Source organism: Nyctereutes procyonoides, unplaced genomic scaffold (genome assembly GCF_905146905.1).
Source record: "Nyctereutes procyonoides isolate TBG_1078 unplaced genomic scaffold, NYPRO_anot_genome, whole genome shotgun sequence".
Lineage (NCBI taxonomy): Eukaryota > Metazoa > Chordata > Mammalia > Carnivora > Canidae > Nyctereutes > Nyctereutes procyonoides.
In genome coordinates, this window is record NW_026575125.1 from 119252672 (window position 1) to 119278654 (window position 25983).

Sequence of the window (25983 nt, forward strand, 5' to 3'; positions counted from 1 at the left end):
AGCAGGGGCCGCGTGGGGGGCAGTCAGGAGCTCGCTCCTCGGGTCCCTGCCCGCGGCGGCCCTGCGGGCGCCAGGAGCTCAATGCACACCTGCAACGGCCTGCCGCGGCCTGCCGCGACCCCACCCGCAGCCCCGCCAGCCCAGGGGGCAGAGCCCCACTTGCCCCGCCGCCCCGGCTTGGGGCAAATGCAGGGGGCCGCGACTGTGGGCGGCTCCCTGGAGGGCGTGGCCTTGGCCGCTGGGCTGAGCCGTGGGCCCCGAGACCCCGCGGGATCTTGAGGCGAGCCCCCCCCCAGGCGGACCTCGCCGGGCGGTGAGCTCATCGCGGGCGGGGGGTGGCGGCGTCGCTGGGCGGCCGAGCGCTGGAGCTCACGGCGCGCCCGCCCCCCGGCTCCTGGGCGATTTTACCAATTAAGGCTTTCTCGCCGGGCCGGGCGCGGGGCGGGCGCGGGGCGGGCGCGGGGCGGGCGCGGGGCGGGGGTGCGGCCAAAAGAAGGCGGGCAGCGGCGGCCCATTCGCGTGGAGGCGCGCGGCGCTCAGCGGACGCCAGCGGAACCCCGAGGCGCCGGGCGCGGGCGCAGAGGCGACCCCGGCGCCATCCCCGCAGTCGCGGGCCGCCCGCAGGGACAGCAGGTGAGGCCTCCGCGCGACATGGCCACCGCGCAGCCTGCGGCCCGGGCCCGGGGAGCCGAAGGAGGGCGGAGGGGTGCCAAGAACGCAGGCGCCGGCGCGGAACCGCGCCCAGGCCGGGCGCAGCTGGGATTCCTGAACTTGGGAGCGCGGTGCCCGGGGGCTGCCGGCCCTGCTTTACCCGCGAACGTCCATCCGCGCCCAGGGGTGTGGGAGCCCCAGGCCGCAGGGGTCCCCCAGACACAGGGTGTCGGGCCGTGTGGCGCGACGTGGGCCAAGTGGGTGCCTGTGAGCCAGCCACCGCGTTACTGTCTGGGGAAGAAGGGCCCCGAGAGCAGGACGTTGTGCGGGCTGAGCGCGAGTGGCCACCTGGGACCGTCCGCAGCCAGTGTGGCCCCTGGGGGGTGGACAACAGCGGGTTCCCCGCTGGCACCAGCTGCGTGGGGCACCCGGGAGCTGGTTCCGGGGCTGCGGCGCTCCATGGGGGCTGGGGCAGGGGTGTGGCCAGGCGCGAAGGCAGGGGCTCCTCCTATGGGCCACATTCCCCGGCTGGGCCCGGTCCCAGGTTGGCGCGGAGCTGGATGTTCACCGCCAGTCAGGATGTGAGCGCAACATCCCCACATGCCCTTGCCAGCCGGGTCCAGGAAAAGTAGGTGAAATCCCCGGGCAGGTCCACCTGCACGTGCTCCAGGCCACAGGGTCAAGGTGGGAGCTCAGGGAATGAGTGTCCTCACCTGCGGCACCGGGGCTGGCTCTTCCCGCCCCGCTCTCTGCTCCCCGTGCCATTCTGCGGGTTTCTCCAGCCGCCCAAGCGCCCCTGTAGGAGGGCCTGGCCTGGGGTCTGAGGGCCCCGGGGTGGGGTGGGGGGCGGGGTGTGTCTAACATCCCAGAATCTACTCCAAATAAGGGAAAATATGAAAGAGCAGGATTTTGGTTTCCAAGGACTGCCCGATCTGGGGGCTTTGGGATGGGGCGCCATCTGGTGGCGATACTATGTTTCCTGGGGCCAAACCCCCTGTACACCCACCGACAGTCTCCCCCAAATAGGGAGAGGGTGGGACAGGAAGCCAGGACACCCAGCTTCTGTGCTCCTTTCTGCTGGAGCGGACTACGGATCGGTTGCTCCGACTTAGTGTCCCTGGCCGCTGACCGTCACGGAATGAACACATGACCCAGTCGATGGCACTTAGTGGAGAGAAAACCAATTCTCCGTATAATTCTGTCCTTGGGAACTTGCTTTCCAGTGGGGCAGGGGGACAGACCAGGACAAATATCGCCTCGCCCTGCATGGGCCCTGCGTAGGGAGACGTCCATATGGGTTCCCGCCCCCAGTTCCCAGGCACCGTGGTGTGCTTTGTGCAGGTGTGTCTGACAGTGGTCAGCAGAGGGAAGAGTGCAGATGGGGTGGGTCTCCGACTGGAAACCTCAGTGGGGTGACAGGCAGCCCCAAAGTGAGCGTACTGGAGGGCAGGGTAGATGGCGAGTGGGACGGCAGCCCCACCATGGGTAACGCAGGCATCCAGGGCTGCCTTAGACTCAGCCATATTTGGGCATGACGCGCTGGCCACCCGGGCCTCCTCGTCCTCTGCTCTTTTTTAAGATTCTTTTTTAAATTTTTATTTATTCATGAGAGACAGAGAGACACAGGCCGAGGGAAAAGCAGGCCCCACGCGGGGAGCCCGACATGGGACTCGATCCCGGGTCTCCAGGATCAGGCCCTGGGCTGAAGGCCGCGCTAGAGAGTGGCCCAGGCTGCCCTCGTCCTCTGCTCTTTATCACGTGACTTACTACTAGTCTGAAGTTCGGTTTAACAAGTGGGAGACAGACCTGCCTTCCTTGGCCGACGCAGAGAAGGGACCCTGCAGAGGGATGTACAGAGGACCTGGAGGAGTGAGTCCCCGCTCAGTGAGCTCCAGCAGGCTGGCTCCTGAGGAAGAGGGTGGCAGTGGCGTCTGGGCAGGCCTCGGCCGCTGTGCCTTTGCGGTCTCGGTCTCCCCAGTGTGACCACCAGAAACTTGATTTTGAGTGAATAGCTCTCCACGGCCTTGCAACCTTGCACAGCGCACCCGCGAGTACTCCGGGGGCCCCCTGTGCTCGGCGCACCCCGAGACCCACCCAGGCCCAAGCGCGCAGAGCCGGCCCAGCAGGTCGTCGGGGGCTGGAAGGCTCCCCGCCCCCCCAGGCTGCCCCGGGGACGCCCTGGACAGCAGAGGAAAGCCCTGGCGCCCCAGGTGGCTGGCGCGGGGGGTCGGGCGCACGCTGGCCGCCGCCCGCACGCTGGGCTCGGCCCCCTGCCAGCGCCCACGGGCACGCCCAGTGCCTTGCAAGGATGCCCGCTCCTGGGGTGCCCGCGGCTTCCTGGCCCACTGCCCCATTTCCTGCCGGGCGCAGTGGGAGGGAGAGAGGGAGGGTGGGAGGCGCTGGGGACCTGCGGGACGACGGGCGCAGGTGGAGAGCGGAGCGGGGCAGGCACCGGGGCCGAGGCGGCTGCTGCCGGGGCCTGGGCCCGCTCTCGGGATCGGGGTCCCTTCCCGCTGCGGCGGAGGCGCGGCCGGCCCGCGGGGGCCGGGGAGCGCGGGGTGCGGAGGGGGCAGGGGGCAGGGGGCTGCGGGGACCGTCGGAGCCCGCGTGACTCAGGGAGCGGGAACACCGCCCCTCCTCCTCAGGGGCCTCGGCGGAGGAAAGTCCCTTGTATGGCTTGCCTGCCGGAGGCCGAGTGCTCCAGCTCAGCCAGACGCCGCTCAGCCTTTCCTTGCTGCAGCGTTTCCTGCAGGGCTGGTGCAGGGCAGCGGGGCTGGGGTGCACCCTGACCCCCTCAGGGCGCGGCGACCTCCCCAGGGCCTCGGGGTCGGGCCGCGCCGCTGGGACAAGCGGCTGAAGGGGGCATTCCGACGGGCGGGGCGGGGCGGGCGCAGCCCGAAGCCCCGCCCCGCGGCCCCGCCCCGCTGTGGCTCCGCCCCCGCGGAACCCGCCCCCGCCCGCATTTAAAGGGCTCATTCTCTCCGCAGCACAATCTCCACTGTCTGCCTCGTCCCGCGCGCGCGGAGGTGCCTGCGACTTTAATTAAAGGGCCGTCCCCTCGCCGAGGCTGCAGCACCGCCCCTCAGTTCCTCGCGCCTCAAAATGAGTAGCTCCCACTCCCGGGCGGGCCAGAGCGCGGCAGGCGCGGCTCCGGGCGGCGGCGCCGACACGCGAGACGCCGAGATGCCAGCCACCGAGAAGGACCTGGCCGAGGACGCGCCGTGGAAGAAGATCCAGCAGAACACGTTCACGCGCTGGTGCAACGAGCACCTGAAGTGCGTGAGCAAGCGCATCGCCAACCTGCAGACGGACCTGAGCGATGGGCTGCGGCTCATCGCGCTGCTGGAGGTGCTGAGCCAGAAGAAGATGCACCGCAAGCACAACCAGAGGCCCACCTTCCGCCAGATGCAGCTCGAGAACGTGTCGGTGGCGCTCGAGTTCCTGGACCGGGAGAGCATCAAGCTCGTGTCCATCGGTGAGGGCGCGGGTCGCTCCTGTGGCACGGGGGAGATCGAGATCGAGGTCGAGGGCGGGGGCTCCACGCGTCCTCCTCTCTCCTGGGCTGGCCCCTCCCAGCCACCCCACCCCCCACCCCAGCCCCGCCGCTGCCCCCGGGGCCGCCGGGCTCCTGCACGCAGGCCTCGAGAACAAAGGCGCGCTGGCAGGCTGGCCGGGCGTGCAGACCGCTACGCGCCCCCGCCCGCCGCACCCCGGCTGGCCCGCGCCCAGGCTGAGCTCACATCCTCCGCAGGCCGCGCCCCCGCCACTGCACCCGCGGTGGGAGACGGCCTGCCGAAGGCGGGCACTGGCCGGGCTCTGGCCCTGCGCCCAGCACCCCATCCCTGAGGAGGGGGAGCCCGGGGCTCACCACCCCCCACCCCTTTCAGCAGTCTGGGAAGGGCCCTCTGGCCTTCCCGAGCTTCTGTAGTTCCTAAACAGGGTGCTAGAGCTTAAGGGTCCCATTGTCTAGGGCTCTTGGCTCTCTTTGGCCTTAGGAGGTGGGTCCTTCATTGGAGATGGCCCCAACCCCCAGTTTAGATCTCCCCTGGGGAAACTGGGGTCCACAGAGGACCGTGGCTAGCCAAAGGGCACTTGAGAGGAGTTGGCCAGTGAAGGGAGCTGGTCTGTAGTCCACTCCAACACCAAGTTACTGTGGAGCTTGAGCCGAACTCTTGCTTCCATGTACGACTCGCTTTTCTGCATCTAGAATGCACGAGTTGGTTGGGAGGTACTCTAGCATGCACTGGGCTCGCCGCCAACCCGGCGGCCGTGTCACCGGACTCATGAGGCTGGCATTGACCAGACCTACTGCAGCATCCCAGGCTCTTCTCAGGATGGGGGCCACTCAGGGACAGGCACCAGGACTGGTGACTCGGGGCAGCGTGTGACAGCGGCAGGAGGAGCGCTTTCTTTTCTTCACAATTCTCCCAGTTGTCCCTGAGGCCAAGAGCCTTACGGAGCCTGGGAGTCTAAGGGACTCGGGACTCAGGTGCCCCCAGCCACTCAGAGGGCAGGTCTCTGGGGCCCCACCTCTTTCTCTGGAATGCCAGTCGAGGCTGAGGCCCACCCCTCAGTCCCAGCCTCCGTCTAGGCAAGCTGAGTCATCTCTGAGCCTTGGGTGGGGGGGCAACCGGATGTGGGGAGGCAGGCCACACCCCAGCTGTCTGGGGGGGGTCTCCTCCTCCCTCCTCCCGTCTTCTCCTCCTCTTGTGAGCTGGCTGGAGCAGGCCTAGTTCCCAGAGCTTTGCCATATAAGGCAAAAAAATGTTGGAAAGCAGCGGTGATTAGGGGAGGGAGGGGGCAGGCTAGCCCGGGGGCTGGGGAAAGGGGGTGGGATGGGGCGGGGCCACTCCAACGGGCTGTCTCCCAACTCTGGGCCCCGGTTCTCTTCCCTCCCTCTTTTGTGAGGGGGATGAGGAGGGCTTAGGCTGGCCTCCCATGGACCAGGGGGAGGGCCCAGCCCAACCCACTAAGGCTGATGCGCTTGGCCTTGTGCGTCCCAAGTCCCCACAGGATTCTGGCGGTGGGGTTACTAGGAAGCCCTGGCTGGTCCTGGGCCCTCGGTCTTCTCTGAACCTTCCAGTCATCCCTGGCCTGAAGCCCCTCTGCCAGCCCCACCTGCTGAGTGGGGACGGCGCGGCGGTAGTGCAGAACTTGGGAGCAAGCTCAGTCTGGGACCTGCTTTGGGTGCCTCGGCTGGTCCTCGAGGTCCTGCCTCCTGGCTTCAGAGGCTGCCTGTCACTGGTGGCCCTCTTGCTGGTGTCCATCCCCTCCCTCCCACCCTCGAGTTGACTCATCCCACAAGTATTTTCTCTTGATGTCGATGGGGGGTGCAGGACTCCAGTGGCTCTTAGAACGCCCTCCCCTTTTCAGGGCCCCACCCTTAGGAAGCTGAGACCCACAAGTGCCTTGGGTGGGGTCCAGAGCCTGGAGGGGTTACCGTGGCGACAGGGTGCTAGGTGCCCGCCCTAACCACTTCCCCTGTGGTGAGCTTGGCAGCCACCCGCCTGAGGCCCAGCACCCCGTTAGGTGGTGAGGAGGGCAGGCGGCGGCGGCGAGCTCTGCTGAGGCAGCAGGACTCCAGGACCCCACCCATGGCTCCTGCCACCCCAGCTCCCAAGCTGGGCCCCGGGTGCCCCACCCAGGCGTGTCAGCTCGGCCCTCCTCCCCCTCCCCCTTCCCCTCCTCTTCAGGCCGGGTGAGGGGCTCTCTGCAATGTGTCCTGCCCGGCACCCCAGCTGGCACCCCATCTCTGCTGGCTCCCCGCAAGTCCGGGCCACGCAGCGCCACCGGCGGCTCCTTTGTCCTCACTGCCACCCTCCCCAGGCCGGCTCCCAGTTTGAGTCTGTGGGGGGTGGTGGGGGAACTGAGGAAGTGGGGGTGGGGCTCACATCCTCCACCCAAAGGGTCCTTGCCCAACGCTTCCACTTCCCCTGCCTCCACTTCCCCTGCCTGGCCCTTGGCCCACCCGCCCACCCACCCTGAGGCAACAGCTTGCTTTCCCAACCGCCCCACTGGGCAGCCTTCCTCTTCCTCGGCTCCGGCCCCGGCCCCCCGCCAGGGTCAGCTCAAGGGGCCCGTGTCGAGGCCTGCTGCGCCGCTCTGTCCTGACCGCTCCCCTGGGGACCCCAGGACACGGGCGGCCCCAGAGCCCTTCCAGCAGCACCCCTCCTCCGGCTGTACGGTGGGGATCTGTCCCTCCCCGCAGTCCTTTTCATCTCCTTTACTCCCAAAGAGCCTAGCAGAGAGGTGACCCACGTGCTACCCTTGGGGGGCCCCGCCCCCTCCCTAGGGCCCCGAGTCGCCTGGAGTGGCCACGCAGCCTGTGCGCACACAGCGACGCCCACAGCAGCCCCCTGCCCGCTCAGGCCTCGCTCTCCTCACAGACAGCAAGGCCATCGTGGATGGGAACCTGAAGCTGATCTTAGGCCTCATCTGGACTCTGATCCTGCACTACTCCATCTCCATGCCCATGTGGGATGAGGAGGAGGATGAGGAAGCCAAGAAGCAGACGCCCAAGCAGCGCCTCCTGGGCTGGATTCAGAACAAGCTGCCGCAGCTCCCCATCACCAACTTCAGCCGGGACTGGCAGAGCGGCCGGGCCCTGGGTGCCCTCGTCGACAGCTGTGCCCCAGGTGAGCGGGGAAGGAGTGGGGCGTGGGGGTGGCCTGCAAGGGGGCCCGCGGACGTCTCCCCCTCCAACCCACAGCCTTCCTTGCGCCGCAGGCCTGTGTCCTGACTGGGACTCCTGGGACGCCAGCAAGCCCGTGAACAACGCGAGGGAAGCCATGCAGCAGGCTGATGACTGGCTGGGCATCCCTCAGGTACCCCCTGCCCGGCTGCGTGGGGCCATCCAGGGCTTGCGGTCCCCGTGGGGAGCTGTGTCACATCCCGGGACCTGAGGCCTGGCGTTCAAGTGGCCTCTATCTGGCATCTGTGATAGGTGATCACGCCCGAGGAAATCGTGGATCCCAATGTGGACGAGCACTCCGTCATGACCTACCTGTCCCAGTTCCCCAAGGCCAAGCTGAAGCCAGGGGCTCCCCTGCGGCCCAAACTCAACCCGAAGAAAGCCCGAGCCTACGGGCCAGGTGAGGAGGGCGGGCTGGGGATGCCCTGCGTGCCAGCCACGTCTCCTCGGGGCTCGGAGGTCTTGGGAACCCTTTGGTTCCGTAGGGGCTGGGTAATCAGGTACCCCCTTGCAGTCCAAAGAATGGGTCGAGGCTGCGCACACCTGGCCACCCGGCCAGAAGTTCCCCGAGTCGTCAGCGCAAGGTGGAGCGTGGTCAGGGAGGGAGCGGCCGGCTGCGTTACCGTCAGCAGAGACAAAACCCCGCCAGGGTGTCACGCAGGAGCTAGGGCCCAGGCACGCCCGAGCGAGGGTTCCAGAAAACAGACACCAGGCCTGTCCCACAGCGAGAAGGCAGCAGGGGCGCTGGGCCGGGGCTCACCGGGAATCCGTGGACCCGGCTCAGAACACCCCTGAAGGGATGATGGCAGCGAAGGACGCTGGACCCGAAGCGGAGGGGCCCTGGGGTGGGGTGGCAGTGCTGGGAGACGGCTCACAGCTCCCGGGCCCTGCCTGGCAGGCATCGAGCCCACGGGCAACATGGTGAAGAAGCGGGCGGAGTTCACGGTGGAGACCCGAAGCGCAGGCCAGGGAGAGGTGCTGGTGTACGTGGAGGACCCCGCCGGCCACCAGGAGGAGGTAGGGCCACCGAGCAGCGGGCGGGCGGGTGCAGCAGCGCCTCCCTTCAGAGCGGGGCTCACGCGCTCCTTCCCACCGCAGGCGAAGGTGACAGCCAACAACGACAAGAACCGTACCTTCTCCGTCTGGTACGTCCCGGAGGTGACCGGGACTCACAAGGTGAGCCCTCAGCCCACGGGGAGGCTGGCGGTGGGGGCAGTGGCCGGAGGGCCCTGACCCTGCCCTCACAGCCCGCCCCTCCCGGGGACAGGTCACCGTGCTCTTTGCCGGCCAGCATATCGCCAAGAGCCCCTTCGAGGTGTATGTGGACAAGTCCCAGGGTGATGCGAGCAAGGTGACTGCCCAGGGCCCTGGCCTGGAGCCCAGCGGCAACATCGCCAACAAGACCACCTACTTCGAGATCTTCACGGCAGGTGAGGAGGCTGTTGCTGAGGCCGGCAGGTCTGAGGGCAGAGCAGCTGGGGTCCAGGGACCATCTAGGAACTGAGCCGGTCCCTTGTGGCAGGAGCTGGCACGGGTGAGGTGGAGGTCGTGATCCAGGACCCTACGGGGCAGAAGGGCACCGTGGAGCCTCAGCTGGAAGCCCGGGGCGACAGCACGTACCGCTGCAGCTACCAGCCCACCATGGAGGGCGTCCACACGGTGCACGTCACCTTCGCTGGCGTGCCCATCCCTCGCAGCCCCTACACTGTCACTGTTGGCCAAGGTAGGCCGGTCCCAGCCGCCCCCACGTGGGGCGCTGTAGACTGGGCCTCCCTCAGGAGGGGGCGCAGCTAGGGCGAGACTCCCCCCAGCCCCTGCCCTGGCTCCCTGGGCCTCTATGCTTCCACTGTCCGGGCGCTCTTTCCTCCCCTGCTGGGGCCCTTCCTCCTCCTCCTCCTCTCGCCCTCCTCCGTCTCTCTCCTCCACGCTTTCACCTTCAGAAGATCTCGCTCCAGCTGTTAGAAACCTGCTGCTCTCTGCTCTGCCCACAGGGTCAACGGTACTTGGATCTGTCTTCCTCTGGGAGGGGGTGGGCGGGCGGGCGGCGGGCGGGGGGCCGGCCCCCCGGGTCCCGGGGGCACGGTTCTTTCTTGCATGTCCTTCACCATCCTGTGGGACCCCCAGGTTCGGACGGCCCAGCCCCGTGGGAGGGGAGGGCGGGGTCCCCCGGTGCCGGCTCCCGGTGGCTTAGCTGGGCCTCTCCCCACAGCCTGTAACCCGGGCGCCTGCCGCGCCGTTGGCCGGGGCCTCCAGCCCAAGGGCGTGCGGGTGAAGGAGACCGCGGACTTCAAGGTGTACACGAAGGGCGCCGGCAGTGGGGACCTCAAGGTCACTGTGAAGGGCCCCAGTAAGTCGGGCTGCAGCTGGGATGGCCGCTGGTGGCCTCGGGGCTGTGGCTCGGCAGGCCTGATGCCCTCCCTTGTGTCGGCAGAGGGCGAGGAGCGCGTGAAGCAGAAGGACCTGGGGGACGGCGTCTACGGCTTCGAGTATTACCCCACGGTCCCCGGCACGTACACCGTCACCATCACGTGGGGCGGCCAGAACATCGGGCGCAGGTGAGGCCGCGGAGGAGCCCTTGGCCAGGTGGCACCCCCCTCCCCCCACCGGGCCCTCACGGCCCCTGCCGTCTCTCTGCAGCCCCTTCGAGGTGAAGGTGGGCACCGAGTGTGGCAATCAGAAGGTACGGGCCTGGGGCCCCGGGCTGGAGGGCGGCGTCGTGGGCAAGTCCGCCGACTTCGTGGTGGAGGCCATCGGGGACGACGTGGGCACCTTGGGTGAGCTGGGGGCTGGGGGGGGCGGGGGGGCCACCACGCGGGGCCGGGGCGCTCACGGGACTCGCGGCTGTCGCCAGGCTTCTCGGTGGAGGGCCCGTCGCAGGCCAAGATCGAATGTGATGACAAGGGCGATGGCTCCTGCGATGTGCGCTACTGGCCCCAGGAGGCCGGCGAGTACGCAGTGCACGTGCTGTGCAACAGCGAGGACATCCGCCTCAGCCCCTTCATGGCCGACATCCGCGAGGCGCCCCAGGACTTCCACCCGGACAGGGTACGGGGCCCCTGCCGCCCCCGCTTGGGGACCTGGGCACGCGGGGCTGGCCTGGTATCCGCGGCACTGTGTTCCTGCCACTCGGGGTCCCCGCGGGGGGCGGGGGACCACCCTTGATGTCCTGAGACCTGGGTGGCCCGTCCTCAGGTGAAGGCGCGCGGGCCTGGGCTGGAGAAGACAGGTGTGGCTGTCAATAAGCCGGCGGAGTTCACGGTGGACGCCAAGCACGGCGGGAAGGCCGCCCTCCGGGTGCAAGTGCAGGTGGGGCAGCGGGGACGTGGGGCGGGGACGCGGGGCGGGTGGGGACCGGGGCACTGACCCCTGGCTGCTCCTTCCCGCCTGCGTTCCAGGACAACGAGGGATGCCCCGTGGATGCGACAGTCAAGGACAACGGCAACGGCACGTACAGCTGCTCGTACGTGCCCAGGAAGCCCGTGAAGCACACGGCCATGGTGTCCTGGGGCGGCGTCAGCATTCCCAACAGCCCCTTCCGGGTGAGCCGGGCGCCCCGTCGCCCACCTGCCTCGGGTGCCTGCTTCGGGTCTCATCCGGGTCAGTTACAGAGAACCCCGGCACCGCCCGGGTCCCCCACTTCTAGTGTTCTGCTGGGTGCCTTGGCATCCGCTTGCTGCGCGTTCGGACGTTTCCATCATCCGCAAAGAAACCCGTCCCCCCTCCACCCCCCTCCACCCCCCTTACCCTGAGCAACCGCTGCTCTGCGTCCCGGCCGCTGCCTATTCCCGACGTTTGCTCGGGACGCATTCGTTCGGTGTGTGGCCTTTTGTACGCGGTTGCTCCCGCTCGTTATCCCCCCTGTAGCGTGAATCAGCACTTCCCACCTGTTCAGGCCTCGATGAGTCTTCTGTTGTGGGCACGGACCACGTGGACTTTTTTCACGTGGACTTTTTTCTTTTTCTTTCTTTCTTTTTTTTTTTTTTTTTGCTTTTCGGCTGTTTGGAGTAATGCCACTGTGAACGTTTGAGGACAAGTGTTTGTGGGGATGAGTGACCTCCTCCCTCCCGACACATCGTCACCTCCGGGTGGAACTGCTGTGGGAGGTGGCCACCCGGATGTTTAATCATTTGAAGAACCACTAAACCCCTTCCCGAGGTGGTGGTACCATTTGGTGTGCCTGTCGCCCGCCGCTGGGTGAAAAAGCCCTGGCTCTCCTCCAGGCTGGTCATGCCCTTGCCCTTGCCCCCCGTGCCCTGCAGGTGAACGTGGGAGCCGGGAGCCACCCGAACAAGGTCAAGGTATACGGGCCTGGAGTAGCCAAGACGGGGCTCAAGGCTCACGAGCCAACCTACTTCACTGTGGACTGCACCGAGGCCGGCCAGGGTGAGGCCCCGCCCCGGGCAGGTGGGCAGGTGCGCAAGGGGCAGGGTGGCCCGATGCGAACCCAGCCTCTGCTCCCACCTCCACAGGTGATGTCAGCATCGGCATCAAGTGTGCTCCTGGCGTGGTGGGCCCCACTGAGGCCGACATTGACTTTGACATCATCCGGAACGACAATGACACCTTCACGGTGAAGTATACGCCCCGTGGAGCTGGTAGCTATACCATCATGGTCCTTTTTGCTGACCAGGTGGGTGCCGCTGCCCCCAGCCCCTAACGGTGCTCAGTGTGGGGGTGCTGCTCTCCCCTGAGCCCTACTCCTCCCACTCCCTGCAGGCCACACCCACCAGCCCCATCCGGGTCAAGGTGGAGCCTTCCCACGATGCCAGCAAGGTGAAGGCCGAGGGCCCTGGCCTCAGTCGCACTGGTGAGGAGGAGCAGCACCCTGTGGGATAGTCGGGGGGCCACAAGGAGGCTTGGGGCAAGGTGCCCCTACATGGCCATTGTGCTTCCTCAGGCGTTGAGCTTGGAAAACCCACCCATTTCACGATCAATGCTAAAGCGGCCGGCAAAGGCAAGCCGGACGTCCAGTTCTCAGGGCTGGCCAAGGGGGACGCGGTGCGTGATGTGGACATCATTGACCACCACGACAACACCTACACGGTCAAGTACACTCCTGTGCAGCAGGTAACCTTGACCTCCCAGCAGCGCACTCCTCAACGACACCTCCCTACTGAGCGCGTGGGCTTCCTGGAGTGGCGGGCTGGGCGGGCTGCTCCAGACAGCTCCCCCCCTCACTCTCGAGTCCCAGCTGGGAGAGAGCTAGCACGGAAGGCTGGGGGTGGGGCAGGGGGCAAAGCCCGTGGTTCGCCCTCCTCCGTGCCCGAGTGGGGAGGGCACAGGCCAGGGCGACCAGGATGCTGACTCCGGACTCTGCCTTTCTGCACCCTTTCCAGGGTCCAGTGGGCATCAATGTCACTTATGGAGGGGATCCCATCCCCAAGAGCCCCTTCTCGGTGGGGGTGTCTCCGACCCTAGACCTCAGCAAGATCAAGGTGTCTGGCCTGGGAGACAGTAAGTAGCCGGGGCCCCATCATGGCACTGGATGCCCCAGGGGCTGCCTCGGCCAATTGCCATATTTCTCTCCTTCGTTTCATCATCTCAACAGAGGTAGATGTCGGCAAAGATCAGGAGTTCACAGTCAAATCGAAGGGTGCCGGTGGGCAAGGCAAAGTGGCATCCAAGATCACGGGCCCCTCAGGCACAGCCGTGCCCTGCAAGGTGGAGCCAGGCCTGGGGGCTGACAACAGCGTGGTACGCTTCGTGCCCCGAGAGGAGGGGCCCTATGAGGTCGAGGTGACTTACGATGGCGTGCCTGTGCCCGGCAGCCCCTTTCCTGTGGAAGCGCTGCCTCCCACCAAGCCTAGCAAGGTAAGGGGCATGGGAGGGCCCACCTCCTCTTGCCCAGGCTCGCCCTCCCCCTTTCTCAGCTTTGTCCTATGGCCTGAGGCCCTGCCCAGGGCCCCTAGCCGGTGGGGGGAGGGTGGCCAGAAGAAGAGAAAGGTCAGGTTGGGGGTCTGGGGTCAAGGGGCAGGGAGGTGATCTGGGTTTGGCGCCTGACCAGTCCCTCTTCCCTCAGGTGAAGGCGTTCGGGCCAGGGCTGCAGGGGGGCAGCGCAGGCTCCCCTGCCCGCTTCACTATCGACACCAAGGGGGCCGGCATGGGCGGCCTGGGCCTGACGGTGGAGGGCCCCTGCGAGGCCCAGCTCGAGTGCCTGGACAACGGGGACGGCACATGCTCCGTGTCCTACGTGCCCACCGAACCCGGGGACTACAACATCAACATCCTCTTTGCTGACACCCACATCCCCGGCTCCCCATTCAAGGCCCACGTGGTTCCTTGCTTCGATGCCTCGAAGGTCAAGTGCTCGGGCCCCGGCCTGGAGCGGGCCACGGCGGGGGAGGCCGGCCAGTTCCACGTAGACTGCTCTAGCGCGGGCAGCGCGGAGCTGACCATCGAAATCCGCTCCGAGGCGGGGCTGCCGGCCGAGGTGCACATCCAGGACCACGGTGACGGCACACACACCATCACCTACATCCCGCTCTGCCCCGGGGCCTATACGGTCACCATCAAGTACGGCGGCCAGCCCGTGCCCAACTTCCCCAGCAAGCTGCAGGTGGAGCCTGCCGTAGACACCTCGGGCGTCCAGTGCTATGGGCCTGGGATCGAGGGCCAAGGTGAGGCCCTGCCGTGGGACGTGGGGGTGGGCGGAGGCCAGCGCCCCGAGGGTCCCCTGGAGCCCCACGCCTCCTCCCCACGCCCGCCCCTACAGGTGTCTTCCGAGAGGCTACCACCGAGTTCAGCGTGGACGCCCGGGCCCTGACGCAGACCGGAGGGCCGCACGTCAAGGCGCGTGTGGCCAACCCCTCGGGTAACCTGACGGAGACGTACGTGCAGGACTGTGGCGACGGCACGTACAAAGTGGAGTACACGCCATATGAGGAGGGTACGTGCCGGGGCTCCCGGGGGACGGGGCCGCAGACACAGGGTGGCCTCGCCTCCCCCTGACCCGGCCTGCCCTCCTCCAGGGCTCCACTCTGTGGATGTGACCTATGACGGCAGCCCTGTGCCCAGCAGCCCCTTCCAGGTGCCTGTGACCGAGGGCTGCGACCCTTCCCGAGTGCGGGTCCACGGGCCAGGTATCCAGAGTGGCACCACCAACAAGCCCAACAAGTTCACCGTGGAGACGAGGTGAGCCCGCGCCTGGGTGGCCAGGGGCTGTGGGGCTGTGACTGTGGGCCTCGGAGCCCCCCGAGATAACGGATGATCTGTTTGGAGCAGGGGTGCCGGCACCGGGGGCCTGGGCCTGGCTGTCGAGGGCCCCTCCGAGGCCAAGATGTCCTGCATGGATAACAAGGACGGCAGCTGTTCGGTGGAATACATCCCCTATGAGGCCGGTACCTACAGCCTTAACGTCACCTACGGTGGCCACCAAGTACCAGGTGAGGGGGCCTCGTAGCCCGGCCTGGGCCGCGACTGGTGGCCAGCCCTCGGCTCTCGCACGCACACAGCCGTCCTCTTTCTTCCCTCTGCAGGCAGTCCTTTCAAGGTCCCAGTGCATGATGTGACAGATGCGTCCAAGGTCAAGTGCTCTGGGCCTGGCCTGAGCCCTGGCATGGTCCGTGCCAACCTCCCTCAGTCCTTCCAGGTAGACACGAGCAAGGCTGGTGTGGCCCCTCTCCAGGTGAAAGTGCAGGGGCCCAAAGGTGAGTGCTCGCCTGCCTGGGAGTGGGCGGGCAGGAGGGCACTGTCTTCTTGGATGATGTCCAGCACTCAGAGGCTGGGGCAGGCACTCAGGCAGTTCATGGAGGGGCCTCAGGCCACAGGGAAGCCAGTGGCCCAGGACAGAGGACCGCCAGGACATAGAACAGACACACTTGGTCCCTGAGCAGACGTGGCAGGAGGGGAGGGCGGGCCAGGCTCCAAGGTGGCACCCAGATTAGTGTCTGGTGTCACAGGGGCTCAGGACCGTACCTAGGGAGGGGCAGGTGAGGACCAAGCAAGGTCTAGGCCTGGGGTGGGGACGGGAAGGCACAGCCAAGCCTTGGGGGGCACTGGGGCCCCAGGCAACTGGCTGAGTGTCTCTCTGGGACTGGGACCAGGCTTGGTGGAGCCCGTGGACGTCGTGGACAACGCTGACGGCACCCAGACCGTCAACTACGTGCCCAGCCGGGAGGGGCCCTATAGCATCTCCGTGCTGTACGGGGAGGAAGAGGTGCCCCGCAGGTAGGAGGCCGGGCCTGCCGCCAGCGGGAAGGTGCCTGCGCTGAGCACCAGGAGGCCTCCTGACCGTTCACGTAACCCTCCCCCTCCCCGGCCCACAGCCCCTTCAAGGTCAAGGTGCTGCCTACACACGATGCCAGCAAGGTGAAGGCCAGCGGCCCCGGGCTCAACACCACCGGTGTGCCCGCCAGCCTGCCCGTGGAGTTCACCATCGACGCAAAGGACGCGGGAGAGGGCCTGCTGGCCGTGCAGATCACGGTGAGCTGGCCACGTAGCGAATCGCAGCCCCAGGCGCACGGGTGGCGAGGGACAGAGGAGCCTAGGCCCGAGCGGCGCGCGGTAGAGGGCGTGCACCCACCGAGGGGGCAGCAGCCCAGGTCCGCGGCCTCCCTCGGGAGCCGTGCCAGCGAGGCCAGATCCCTTGCCTCGAGGCCGCCGGTGACGGGCACGGGCCCTCCCCTACCACGCACACACTGGCTCAGTGCGGACTTCGAGCACACAGCCAGAGCCCTTGCTGCCTCAGCTTCTCCACCCGGAACATTCTCGTGGGGTGGGTAGGAGGACCCCGAGATCTTCCAGGGGGCTCTTCCGAGTGCTGGAGCAGGCCCTGGGGCGGAAGGATGGGGGCCAGGAGGTGGTCATGGCACTAAAGCAGGCCGGGCACCCGGCTCCCCGGCCCTGGCCGTTGTCACGCAGCGGCGCGTCGGGCATTCGGGCCCTCCCTCTGGATCCCGGCTGTGGCGAAGTAAAGGTTGGCGCCGGGCGCAGGCAGCTGTTTGGAGCCACAGCGGTTGAGTGTTTGGGAGGCGGCCCCGGGTGCTGGCTCCTCCGAGAGGGTCTGAGGCCCTCCTGGGCCTGGCTTGGCCCCGGGCCGACCGCCTGCGCTGTGCTCTGCCGCACAGGACCCCGAGGGCAAGCCCAAGAAGACGCACATCCAAGACAACCACGATGGCACGTACACGGTGGCCTACGTGCCAGACGTGACGGGCCGCTACACCATCCTAATCAAGTATGGTGGCGACGAGATCCCCTTCTCCCCCTATCGCGTCCGGGCTGTGCCCACCGGCGACGCCAGCAAGTGCACGGTCACAGGTGAGCCGGCCTGCCTGCGGCCGCGGCGCTCAGCACGGGGCTTGGGTGTGCCTGTGTGCAAGGGCTCGCTGCTTGGGGCGGCGTGTGGGAGTGGGGGCCGCCCCCCTGAGTGACTCACCTGACCTTTCTCCTTGCTCTCTGCCCTCTCACCTCAGTGTCAATCGGAGGTCACGGGCTAGGTAAGCTGCTTGCTGGGGCCACTCCCAATGCCCCTCCTGCCCAGAGGGCAGCTTCCTTTTTCCTCTTCCGTGCCGATTCCCAGGACAGTTCCAGCTGCAGCTCTTGGCAGGGATAGAGGGGGAGCTGGAGGGTTAGCGCCCGGGGAGGCCTCCAGAGCAGAGCGTGAGTGCTCCGGCCCTCCCTCTCTCTGGGCCTCCGTTTCCCCACCTGAGACGTCGGGTTGCAGCTGAGAGCTTTGGGGTGAGGTGCATCCTGAGACGCACCACACTGAGGGGCTCTGGGGTCTGGGGATCTTGGCACCCTGGGGAAGTCCCAGGGGTGGGCAGCAGCAGGCCCTGCCTTCTCACTTCCTCCTTCCGTGGCAAGGGCTCCTGCGTGGGCTGAGGGGACGAGGGGTCTCCCGTTACCAGTGGGAGTCCCGGGCCCTGGCCAGATCCGCAGACCTCCATCCCCACGTCCCAGGGGCCTGTGTGTCCCAGGCCGGGGGAGGAACAGACTGCATGAGTGGGTGGGGCGGGCTGGTAGTGCAATAGCACCAGCGTCGACTGCTTGGGCGGGTAGCATGGCAGGGCCCAGCCCAGCCTCAGAGCCCCAAAGTGCACTCGGCGGCCTGCCCGCCCTCCCTGCCTCCTTCCCTCCCCCTGCCCCCTTCCCCAGCAGTGACGTTATTCAGATAGGACCCAACCAGGCATGGAGGTTCTCCTGCTTGGGCATGGGAGGGCAGCTCTTGCCCCAGCCAGGCACCCCAGGGACCCCGGTAAGAGGCGGCAGTTACGTGGGAGCCTCTGGAGGCTGCAGGCCTGGAGCTTGGGTGGGGGGGCCAGGACAAGGTTTAGAGGGTGGCTAGAGTCTCTGGGCAAGGGCCCAACGGCTTGGCAGCGTAGGCGCCAGGGTCTGAGATGACAGGCACGTGTGCCCAGGGCGGGGGCCGGGGCCTCGGGACCAGGGGAACAGCACCAAGACGTAGTCGAAGGAGTGGTCTCTGTTGACCTGGCCGCCGTGCGCAGAACAGAGGCAGAGAGCCCGACAGGAGACCCCACTTTTGGATCAGACCTAGTGGTGGCTTGGGCCAGCTTGGCAGCCATGCGGCTTAAGCGGGGAGCCAACTTGAGAAGGGTAGTTTGAGGATGGAGCAGCCAAGACCTGCCCAGGGACTTGGGCGGGGAAAGCGAACAGTTGGAGGTGACCGAGGTCAGGGTGCCAGCCGCTAACTGGACGGGGGTCCAGATCACGAGCCGCGGAGAGCAGGCCGGGGGGGAGGTGACGCCTCCCGGGGCGGGCTGGGTGGCAGGGGCCAGGTCTAGAGCGTCAGGGAGCCGTGGAAGGCCAGCGCGGAGCCGGGCACGGCAGGAGCCCTCGGCCAGTGGGGGAGCTCAGCGGCAGGCCGGCCAGGGGGACCCCTTAAGCAGCCCTTGAGTGGGCTGGGTGCTCCTAGCTGCTTCCCCGCGGGGCCGGGCTGCAGGAAGCACTCTCACTGCCAGGCCTCGCAGCCCACAGCCCCCCAGGCCTCCACGGCTAGGCTCAAACCATAACGTCACTGTCCCCCCCCCTTTCCTCGGGCACTCTGGGGCCCTAGAGGCTGCTCAGCTGCTCTGCCCTTGCACCCTAGCGGCGGTGGCTGTGGCTTGGGCCCCTTGTCCCTCTCTCCCCTGGGTGCTGCCACTGCCTGCTGCGCTGTGCTGCTTGGGTGCTAACCCCGCTACCTCCCTGCTTCCCCGCTCCCAGCCCCCTGCCTGTGCCGGGCCGCGCCGGCCACCCCTCAGCACGAGCCCCCGGTTGAGCGAGTGTTCTCAGTAGTCAGGAAACTCCAGTTGCACCTTCAGGCCTGGGCGGGGGGCAAGTGTCACACTCGCACCCCACGCTGCAGCAGGACTCTCTGCCTCACCGCATTTGCACGTGGCGCTGCCAGGGCCAGGCTGCAGGGGCGGAGGTGCTGTGGACCCAGCCAGGGGGCCCGTGTTGGCCCACGGCGCCGGCTGAGGCCACGGGGGCCAGGGAGGTGGCAGTGGACAAGTCGTGTCCTGGCAGCAGCGGTGGCCTCGTGGGCCTCCGGGCCCTTCCTTGGTCCCAGACACCCGTGTGCCACCCATCAGGCCTTTCCCACGGAGGGCTCTCCTCAAGACAGGACTCCCTGGCTTGAGGCGGCTCAGGGAACCTTTCCTGCCTTCTGAGAAACCCCTCACCATCCCGGCTTGGGGGGTGGGGGGGAGGCCTGGCTGCGCTTGGTGGTGGCGATCAAGGCCCCGGGCGGGTGGCAGGCGCGTGGCAGCAGCTCCGGTGCCGAGCTCACACGCCGGCCCCCCCTCTGGGGACCCGCCCCGCCCCACCAGGTGCTGGCATTGGCCCCACCATCCAGATCGGGGAGGAGACGGTGATCACCGTCGACACGAAGGCGGCGGGCAAGGGCAAGGTGACCTGCACGGTGTGCACACCCGACGGCTCTGAGGTGGACGTGGACGTGGTGGAGAACGAGGACGGCACCTTTGACATCTTCTACACGGCCCCCCAGCCGGGCAAATACGTCATCTGCGTGCGCTTTGGCGGCGAGCACGTGCCCAACAGCCCTTTCCAAGTGACGGTCAGGAGGGGCCAGGCTCGAGGGGCCGGGGTGGAGCCTGCCCTGTCCCCACCCTCCAGACACTAGACTCTCCGACCCCTTTTGTGTTGCTCCGCAGGCTCTAGCTGGGGACCAGCCTGCAGCGCAGCCCCCGCTTCGGCCTCAGCAGCTGGCCCCACCTTACACCTATGCCCAGGGTGGCCAGCAGACCTGGGTACGGCCTCACCTGCCTCATTTGGGCTCTCCTAGCCCTGGGGGACACTTGGGGACAGGCCAGTGGGGTGTCCTGTGAGGCCCCATCCTGCCACGTGTGAGGAGGGACCCCCAGATGCTTCCCCTGGGACTTCCGCCCCTCCTATGGCCTGTCACTCAGGCCCTCTGGTCTCCACCGCAGGCCCCGGAGAGACCCCTAATGGGTGTCAATGGGTTGGATGTGACCAGCCTGAGGCCCTTTGACCTCGTCATCCCCTTCACCATCAAGAAAGGCGAGATCACGGGTGAGTGGGAGCAGGAAGGAGCTCGAGAGCCACAGAGGCCAGGGTTTGCCAGAGGGTGCTCTGACCCTGGCCCCGCTGCCCCGCAGGGGAGGTGAGGATGCCCTCGGGCAAGGTGGCGCAGCCAGCCATCACCGACAACAAGGACGGCACTGTGACCGTTCGCTATGCACCCAGTGAAGCCGGCCTACACGAGATGGACATCCGCTATGACAACATGCACATTCCAGGTGCGCCTCGATAGCACGCTGTCGCCGCCTCCTAGGGACCTGGGTTGGTGGGGAACCCGGGAAGGGGACACAAGATCCCCGTGCACATGGCCCTTGTCCTGCCTTAGGGAGTCCCCTGCAGTTCTACGTGGATTACGTCAACTGCGGCCACGTCACTGCATACGGGCCTGGCCTCACGCACGGAGTGGTAAACAAGCCTGCTGTCTTCACCGTTAACACCAAGGATGCAGGAGAGGGTGAGCGGCGGCTCGAACCTTAGCTGGGCTGTGTGCCGCGGGGCCCCCGCCCGCATCCAGTGGCGAGCCAGGTGCAGGGGAGATGCTTCCCCGAGTGGGGCTCCCCACGCTGCCTCCCTGGCCTCTCCCCTCCTCAGTGCGGCGGTCCTGGGCGTGGTTTCCATCCTCACTGGTGACTCTCTCTAGGGGGCTTGTCCCTGGCCATCGAGGGCCCCTCCAAGGCAGAAATCAGCTGCACCGACAACCAAGATGGGACATGCAGCGTCTCCTACCTGCCCGTGCTGCCCGGGGATTACAGCATCCTGGTCAAGTACAACGAGCAGCACATCCCAGGCAGCCCCTTCACCGCCAGGGTCACAGGTGGGTGGCACTGGGAGCAGTGACAAAAGCAGGTAGGTGGCAGGGTGGCCACGGTCCCCCTCCGCACCTGGGCATACAGCAATCGTCCCCCGGCAGGTGACGACTCCATGCGCATGTCCCACCTGAAGGTGGGCTCCGCTGCCGACATCCCCATCAATATCTCCGAGACGGACCTCAGCCTGCTGACGGCCACTGTCGTGCCCCCCTCGGGCCGGGAGGAGCCCTGTCTGCTGAAGCGCCTGCGCAACGGCCACGTGGGTAAGAGGCTGGGGGGCAGGGCCTTCTGGAAAGGAGGGAGGCTGTGGGGGGGTGGGCAGGCCTTTCCCCCGCTGACCGCCCCGGCCTGTGCCCAGGGATCTCGTTCGTGCCCAAGGAGACAGGGGAGCACCTGGTGCACGTGAAGAAGAACGGCCAGCACGTGGCCAGCAGCCCCATCCCTGTGGTGATCAGCCAGTCGGAGATCGGGGATGCCAGCCGCGTGCGGGTCTCCGGCCAGGGCCTCCACGAAGGCCACACGTTTGAGCCTGCGGAGTTTATCATCGACACCCGTGACGCAGGTACGTGGGGGGCGCCGACCAGCTGGGGCAAGAGCCCTGTGCTCGGGGCCCCGGCTCAGCGGCGTCCCTTCCACAGGCTATGGCGGGCTTAGCCTGTCCATTGAGGGCCCCAGCAAGGTGGACATCAACACAGAGGACCTAGAGGATGGCACCTGCAGGGTCACCTACTGCCCCACGGAGCCCGGAAACTACATCATCAACATCAAGTTCGCTGACCAGCACGTGCCCGGTGAGTGGGGTACCCACACGCGGCCCCCCGGATGGAGCCACCCTCTGTGCCACACCCCAGACCCACCCGTGGAAACGTGACCCGTACGACGCGTGAGCTGTGCTCTGTCCCCGCAGGCAGCCCCTTCTCCGTGAAGGTAACCGGAGAGGGCCGGGTGAAGGAGAGCATCACACGCCGGCGACGGGCCCCGTCGGTAGCCAACGTTGGCAGTCACTGTGACCTCAGCCTGAAGATCCCCGGTAGGCACTGTGGGGAGCCAGGGAGGGGCCCTGGGGGGCCCCGGGGCCCAGGCCTCCTGCTCACCAGGCTGTCCCCACCTGCAGAAATTAGCATCCAGGACATGACAGCCCAGGTAACCAGCCCATCGGGCAAGACCCACGAGGCCGAGATCGTAGAAGGGGAGAACCATACCTACTGCATCCGCTTCGTGCCTGCTGAGATGGGCATGCACACGGTCAGCGTCAAGTACAAGGGCCAGCACGTGCCCGGGAGCCCCTTCCAGTTCACCGTGGGGCCCCTGGGGGAAGGGGGAGCACACAAAGTCCGCGCTGGAGGCCCCGGCCTGGAGCGGGCTGAAGCTGGAGTGCCAGGTACACTTGCTTCCCGCCAGGGTTTTGCTCCGTGGGGCTGGGGCGGCGCGGGGCAGCTGAGGAAGGAGCCAGCAGCCGTGCTGACGTCAGGAGAGCAGCCTTCCATGAGCACGCCCTGCTTTCCCACAGCTGAATTTAGCATCTGGACCAGGGAAGCTGGCGCTGGGGGCCTGGCCATTGCTGTCGAGGGCCCCAGCAAGGCTGAGATCTCCTTCGAGGACCGCAAGGACGGGTCCTGTGGTGTGGCTTATGTGGTCCAGGAGCCAGGTACGGAGAGCCTGGCTGGGGTCGCGGGGAGCGGCGCCTGGGTGTGGGTGTTGGCCTGGGTCTACACCGACAGCTCTACCTGGCTCCCACCCTCCACCCTGAGGGCCCAGGGCCACCCAGGCTGTTTGTGGGAAGTGGGAGGCGTCCGCGCTGACCGTCAGGGCCCTCCAAGCACGTCCTCTGTGCTCTCTCCCTGCCCAGGTGACTACGAGGTCTCAGTCAAGTTCAACGAGGAGCACATCCCCGACAGCCCCTTCGTAGTGCCTGTGGCTTCTCCGTCTGGCGATGCCCGCCGCCTTACTGTTTCTAGTCTTCAGGTGAGGCACCGAGAGAAACCGCCCGCCTGGGGCCCCTGGGCCCGGCCAGACCAGAGCCGCCGCACAGAGCAGGCCTTGGCCCTGTGTCAAGTGACCCGCCCAGCCCAGCTCGGGGCGCCGGACCTCTGCTCTGGCCGGGTGCAGCCCACGCTTGGGGTTGGCAGGAACCACCCCTGCCCGCTGTGTGGAGTTTTTCTCGTGTCTCAGGTCTAAAGGCTTTGAACAGAAGCCTGTGCCCGTTGTGCACTGGGGCTGAGGTTTAAAGAGGGACAGCCTGCCAGGGCTGAGAGCTGCCCTCCGTCCCTGCTGCCTGGGTGTGTGAGTGCCGAGTGTGGATCTGGGGGCGGGGGCGTGTGCGTGTAGCTTTCTGGCCCCCAAGAATCCGTGGCTCTCCCTCTTTAAACCAAATTGGACGCCAGATGGGTAAGTGTAACCCCAGGGGCCTTCCTGCTGCTGGGGCCCTGCTCTCCCATGCCCCAGCCACCGTGTCTAACCACATCTGCTGTGCTTCCAGGAGTCAGGGCTAAAGGTCAACCAGCCAGCCTCTTTTGCAGTCAGCCTGAACGGGGCCAAGGGGGCGATCGATGCTAAGGTGCACAGCCCCTCGGGAGCCCTGGAGGAGTGCTATGTCACAGAGATCGACCAAGGTGAGGCCCTGTCCCTGCCCGGGCCACCCACCCATCTTCCCTGGCCCTGCTGGGAGCAGCGGGCCTACCCAGCTGGCTGGAAGCCGCCTGAGAGTACAAAAGGAAGGTACAGATTCTGCAAGCAGGGCCCAAACTGGGGCTCCCGCAGCCAGGCGACCCCTCCCCGACTCCTGACCCAAGCCCTTGGGGGAGGCGTCTGGCTCAGAAGCCACAGGCACTAGGAAGGAGGCCTTCTGTAGGCAGTGCGATGCACGCTCCTGGGGGAGACACCCGAAGTCCAGCCACAGGCTGGCCCCTCCTCAGCCAGGGCCTGGCCCTTGCAGGACGGGACCGAGGCAGCCTGGAGGTGAGCGGAGCTGGTTCAGCCAACTTCACTAGTCTCACGGCTAGTCCCGCCCCTTCGCAGCCCTGAGACCTTCCCACAGCCTCTGCGCCCCTGGTGACACGCAGGGGCTGTGGCGACCGTGGTAATCCGTAGGGACGCAGGAAGGCAGGTGCTCGGCTCGTAGGTTTGCAGGCCCCATGAGCGCCAACGGGGGGCTGCTCGGCCATCCACGGCTGCAGCCGTCAGGCTTCGGGGAGTGGGTGCTGCGGGGAGCGGGTACCCCGTGCGGTCCCTGGAAGAAGGGGCGTGAGCCACACACACCTGCTGGACCGGCGGGCGAGGGGGCCTCCTCCCGGATGCCACGTGCTCGGTACTGGAGAGCGGGGACCTCAGGCCCACAGCACGGCCCTCTGTCCCTCAGATAAGTATGCCGTACGCTTCATCCCGCGGGAGAACGGGGTCTACCTAATTGATGTCAAGTTCAATGGCACCCACATTCCTGGAAGCCCGTTCAAGATCCGAGTTGGGGAGCCTGGGCACGGAGGGGACCCAGGCCTGGTGTCTGCCTATGGAGCCGGCCTAGAAGGTGGTGTCACAGGTAGGTCGGTGGGCACAGTTTCCAGTGTGTCTCAGCGACGACAGGGGGCCGCGTGGAGGTGACAGAGCTTCGCTGGGGGGCGGGGAGTGGGAGTCGGGGGATGGGGCAATGGGCCAGGCTGGCCCTTCCTGACCTCCCACGCCCCCAGGGAGCCCAGCTGAGTTTATCGTGAACACGAGCAACGCGGGAGCTGGTGCCCTGTCGGTGACCATCGATGGGCCCTCCAAGGTGAAGATGGATTGCCAGGAGTGCCCCGAGGGCTACCGTGTCACCTACACTCCCATGGCACCTGGCAGCTACCTCATCTCCATCAAGTATGGTGGCCCCTACCACATCGGGGGCAGCCCCTTCAAGGCCAAAGTCACAGGTGAGCTTGGCACCAGTCTGCTGGTGCCCAACCCAATGCCTGGCCCCCTGGCCACGTTGTAGTGCCCTTCCCTGCCCTGCCCTGCCCTACCTGCAGGTCCCCGTCTCGTCAGCAACCACAGCCTCCATGAGACATCATCGGTGTTTGTGGACTCCCTGACCAAGACTGCCAGCGCCCCCCAGCACGGGGCCCTGGCAGGTTCCACTGATGCCAGCAAGGTGCTGGCCAAGGGCCTGGGGCTGAGCAAGGCCTATGTGGGCCAAAAGAGCAGCTTCACGGTGGACTGCAGCAAAGCAGGTGGGTGCCCCGCCCCCGCCCTTCCAGAAAGACGAGGCCAGAGATAGGATGGGATGACCAGTGCCCGGGGACGGGGGGAGGGTTACACGGGGTAGGAGGGCCTTTGGAGACATGTGTGGCACTTCTAAAGCCGCTTTCCATCTGCCCCCCACCCCGCCATCGTCTCTACCGTTCAGGAAAGTGGCTTGGGAGGAACTAGAGTTTCCTGTACTGGCCTGGGGAGCAGGGGAGCTGGCAACTCTTCAGGATGGGCTGTGTCACCCCTCAACAGATGTGGGTGGCAGGGGGAGGCCACCAGGGCGGAAAGAAGAGGGCTCAGCGTGTGCTCGGCTGAAGGGAGGAGGGCTTGGGGCATGCCACTGAGGCCCCTCCCCCCCCCAGGCAACAACATGCTGCTGGTAGGGGTGCACGGCCCCCGGACGCCCTGCGAGGAGATCCTGGTGAAGCACGTGGGCAGCCGGCTCTACAACGTGTCTTACCTACTCAAGGACAAGGGAGAGTACACGCTGGTGGTCAAGTGGGGTGACGAGCACATCCCGGGCAGCCCCTATCGTGTCCTGGTCCCCTGATCTCTGGGCCTGTGCCAGCTGCCAGATCCCAGGACAAGACGTGCCCCCACACCCATCCCCCTAACCTGAGCAGCCCCCCTGGTCTCCTCAGCCCTGGAGCCCCGGCCAGCCCTGGCCGCCCCATCACCGCAGCCACCCCAGCCCTGCGTTGCACTCACCTGCCTCCACTTAGGCAAAGGAGAGAGGCGGGCAGAGGTAGCCTTTGGTGGCTCTGCCTATCTTCTTCGGTTCTGGGGGGGGTGAGGGATGGGGGTAGTACGCACGACCACCCGCTAATTCTCTTCCCCAGCCAAGAAGAATAAACGTTCTGCTTCCATTCTCCTGAGGGTGCCTCGAGCTTTCTTGGAGTGGGGCCTGCAGGATGGAGCAAAGTGCGGGTGCGAGCCACAGCTGCTAGCTCTCCAGGCCTGGCACCGGGGGCCCCTGTATTGCCCCACCCATGCCCCATCCCCAACTCTAGGAGGCCCACTGGTGCTCAAGTCTTCTCTGCCCTCCTGGGTTCACACCAACGTAGAGTGAGAGGTGTGTAGTGCCCCCAGAACAGGACCTGACGCCGGTGCCATTTC

At 66.8% G+C, this 25983-nt stretch overlaps 1 protein-coding gene across 2 annotated transcripts; it reads left to right on the top strand.

Moving 5' to 3' along the window:
• The first annotated feature begins 493 nt into the window (after positions 1-493).
• On the top strand, positions 494-25742 carry FLNA (filamin A). 2 transcript variants are annotated; one of them, XM_055337559.1, is made up of 48 exons: positions 494-633; positions 3639-4126; positions 7038-7286; positions 7378-7475; positions 7595-7742; positions 8241-8359; positions 8441-8518; positions 8610-8772; positions 8865-9065; positions 9552-9689; positions 9774-9897; positions 9980-10116; positions 10194-10387; positions 10535-10648; positions 10738-10881; positions 11602-11725; positions 11812-11972; positions 12059-12149; positions 12240-12409; positions 12679-12796; positions 12891-13153; positions 13362-13959; positions 14055-14228; positions 14311-14473; positions 14564-14724; positions 14818-14988; positions 15385-15508; positions 15607-15763; positions 16408-16597; positions 16753-16776; positions 19108-19355; positions 19453-19548; positions 19729-19831; positions 19918-20058; positions 20166-20294; positions 20481-20654; positions 20751-20912; positions 21008-21211; positions 21288-21440; positions 21557-21679; positions 21764-22030; positions 22160-22297; positions 22499-22614; positions 23129-23261; positions 24008-24184; positions 24333-24551; positions 24648-24848; positions 25230-25742. In XM_055337559.1, the coding sequence occupies exons 2-48, from the start codon at positions 3754-3756 to the stop codon at positions 25415-25417; spliced, it is 7941 nt and encodes a 2646-aa protein (XP_055193534.1). In that variant the 5' UTR covers positions 494-633; positions 3639-3753; the 3' UTR covers positions 25418-25742. The 2 variants fall into 2 exon arrangements, with proteins under 2 accessions (XP_055193534.1, XP_055193535.1); XM_055337560.1 differs by lacking the exon at positions 16753-16776.
• The last annotated feature ends 241 nt before the right edge of the window (positions 25743-25983 follow it).

What these genes read in the sequence shown, in the direction of transcription:
- FLNA (XM_055337559.1), top strand. Translation starts at nt 3,754, where the DNA reads ATGAGTAGCTCCCACTCCCGGGCGGGCCAGAGCGCGGCAGGCGCGGCT. An exon ending in GCCTGGGATCGAGGGCCAAG is followed by an intron (nt 13,960 to 14,054) that starts GTGAGGCCCTGC and finishes CCGCCCCTACAG; the next exon opens with GTGTCTTCCGAGAGGCTACC. An exon ending in AGGGTGGCCAGCAGACCTGG is followed by an intron (nt 19,549 to 19,728) that starts GTACGGCCTCAC and finishes TCTCCACCGCAG; the next exon opens with GCCCCGGAGAGACCCCTAAT.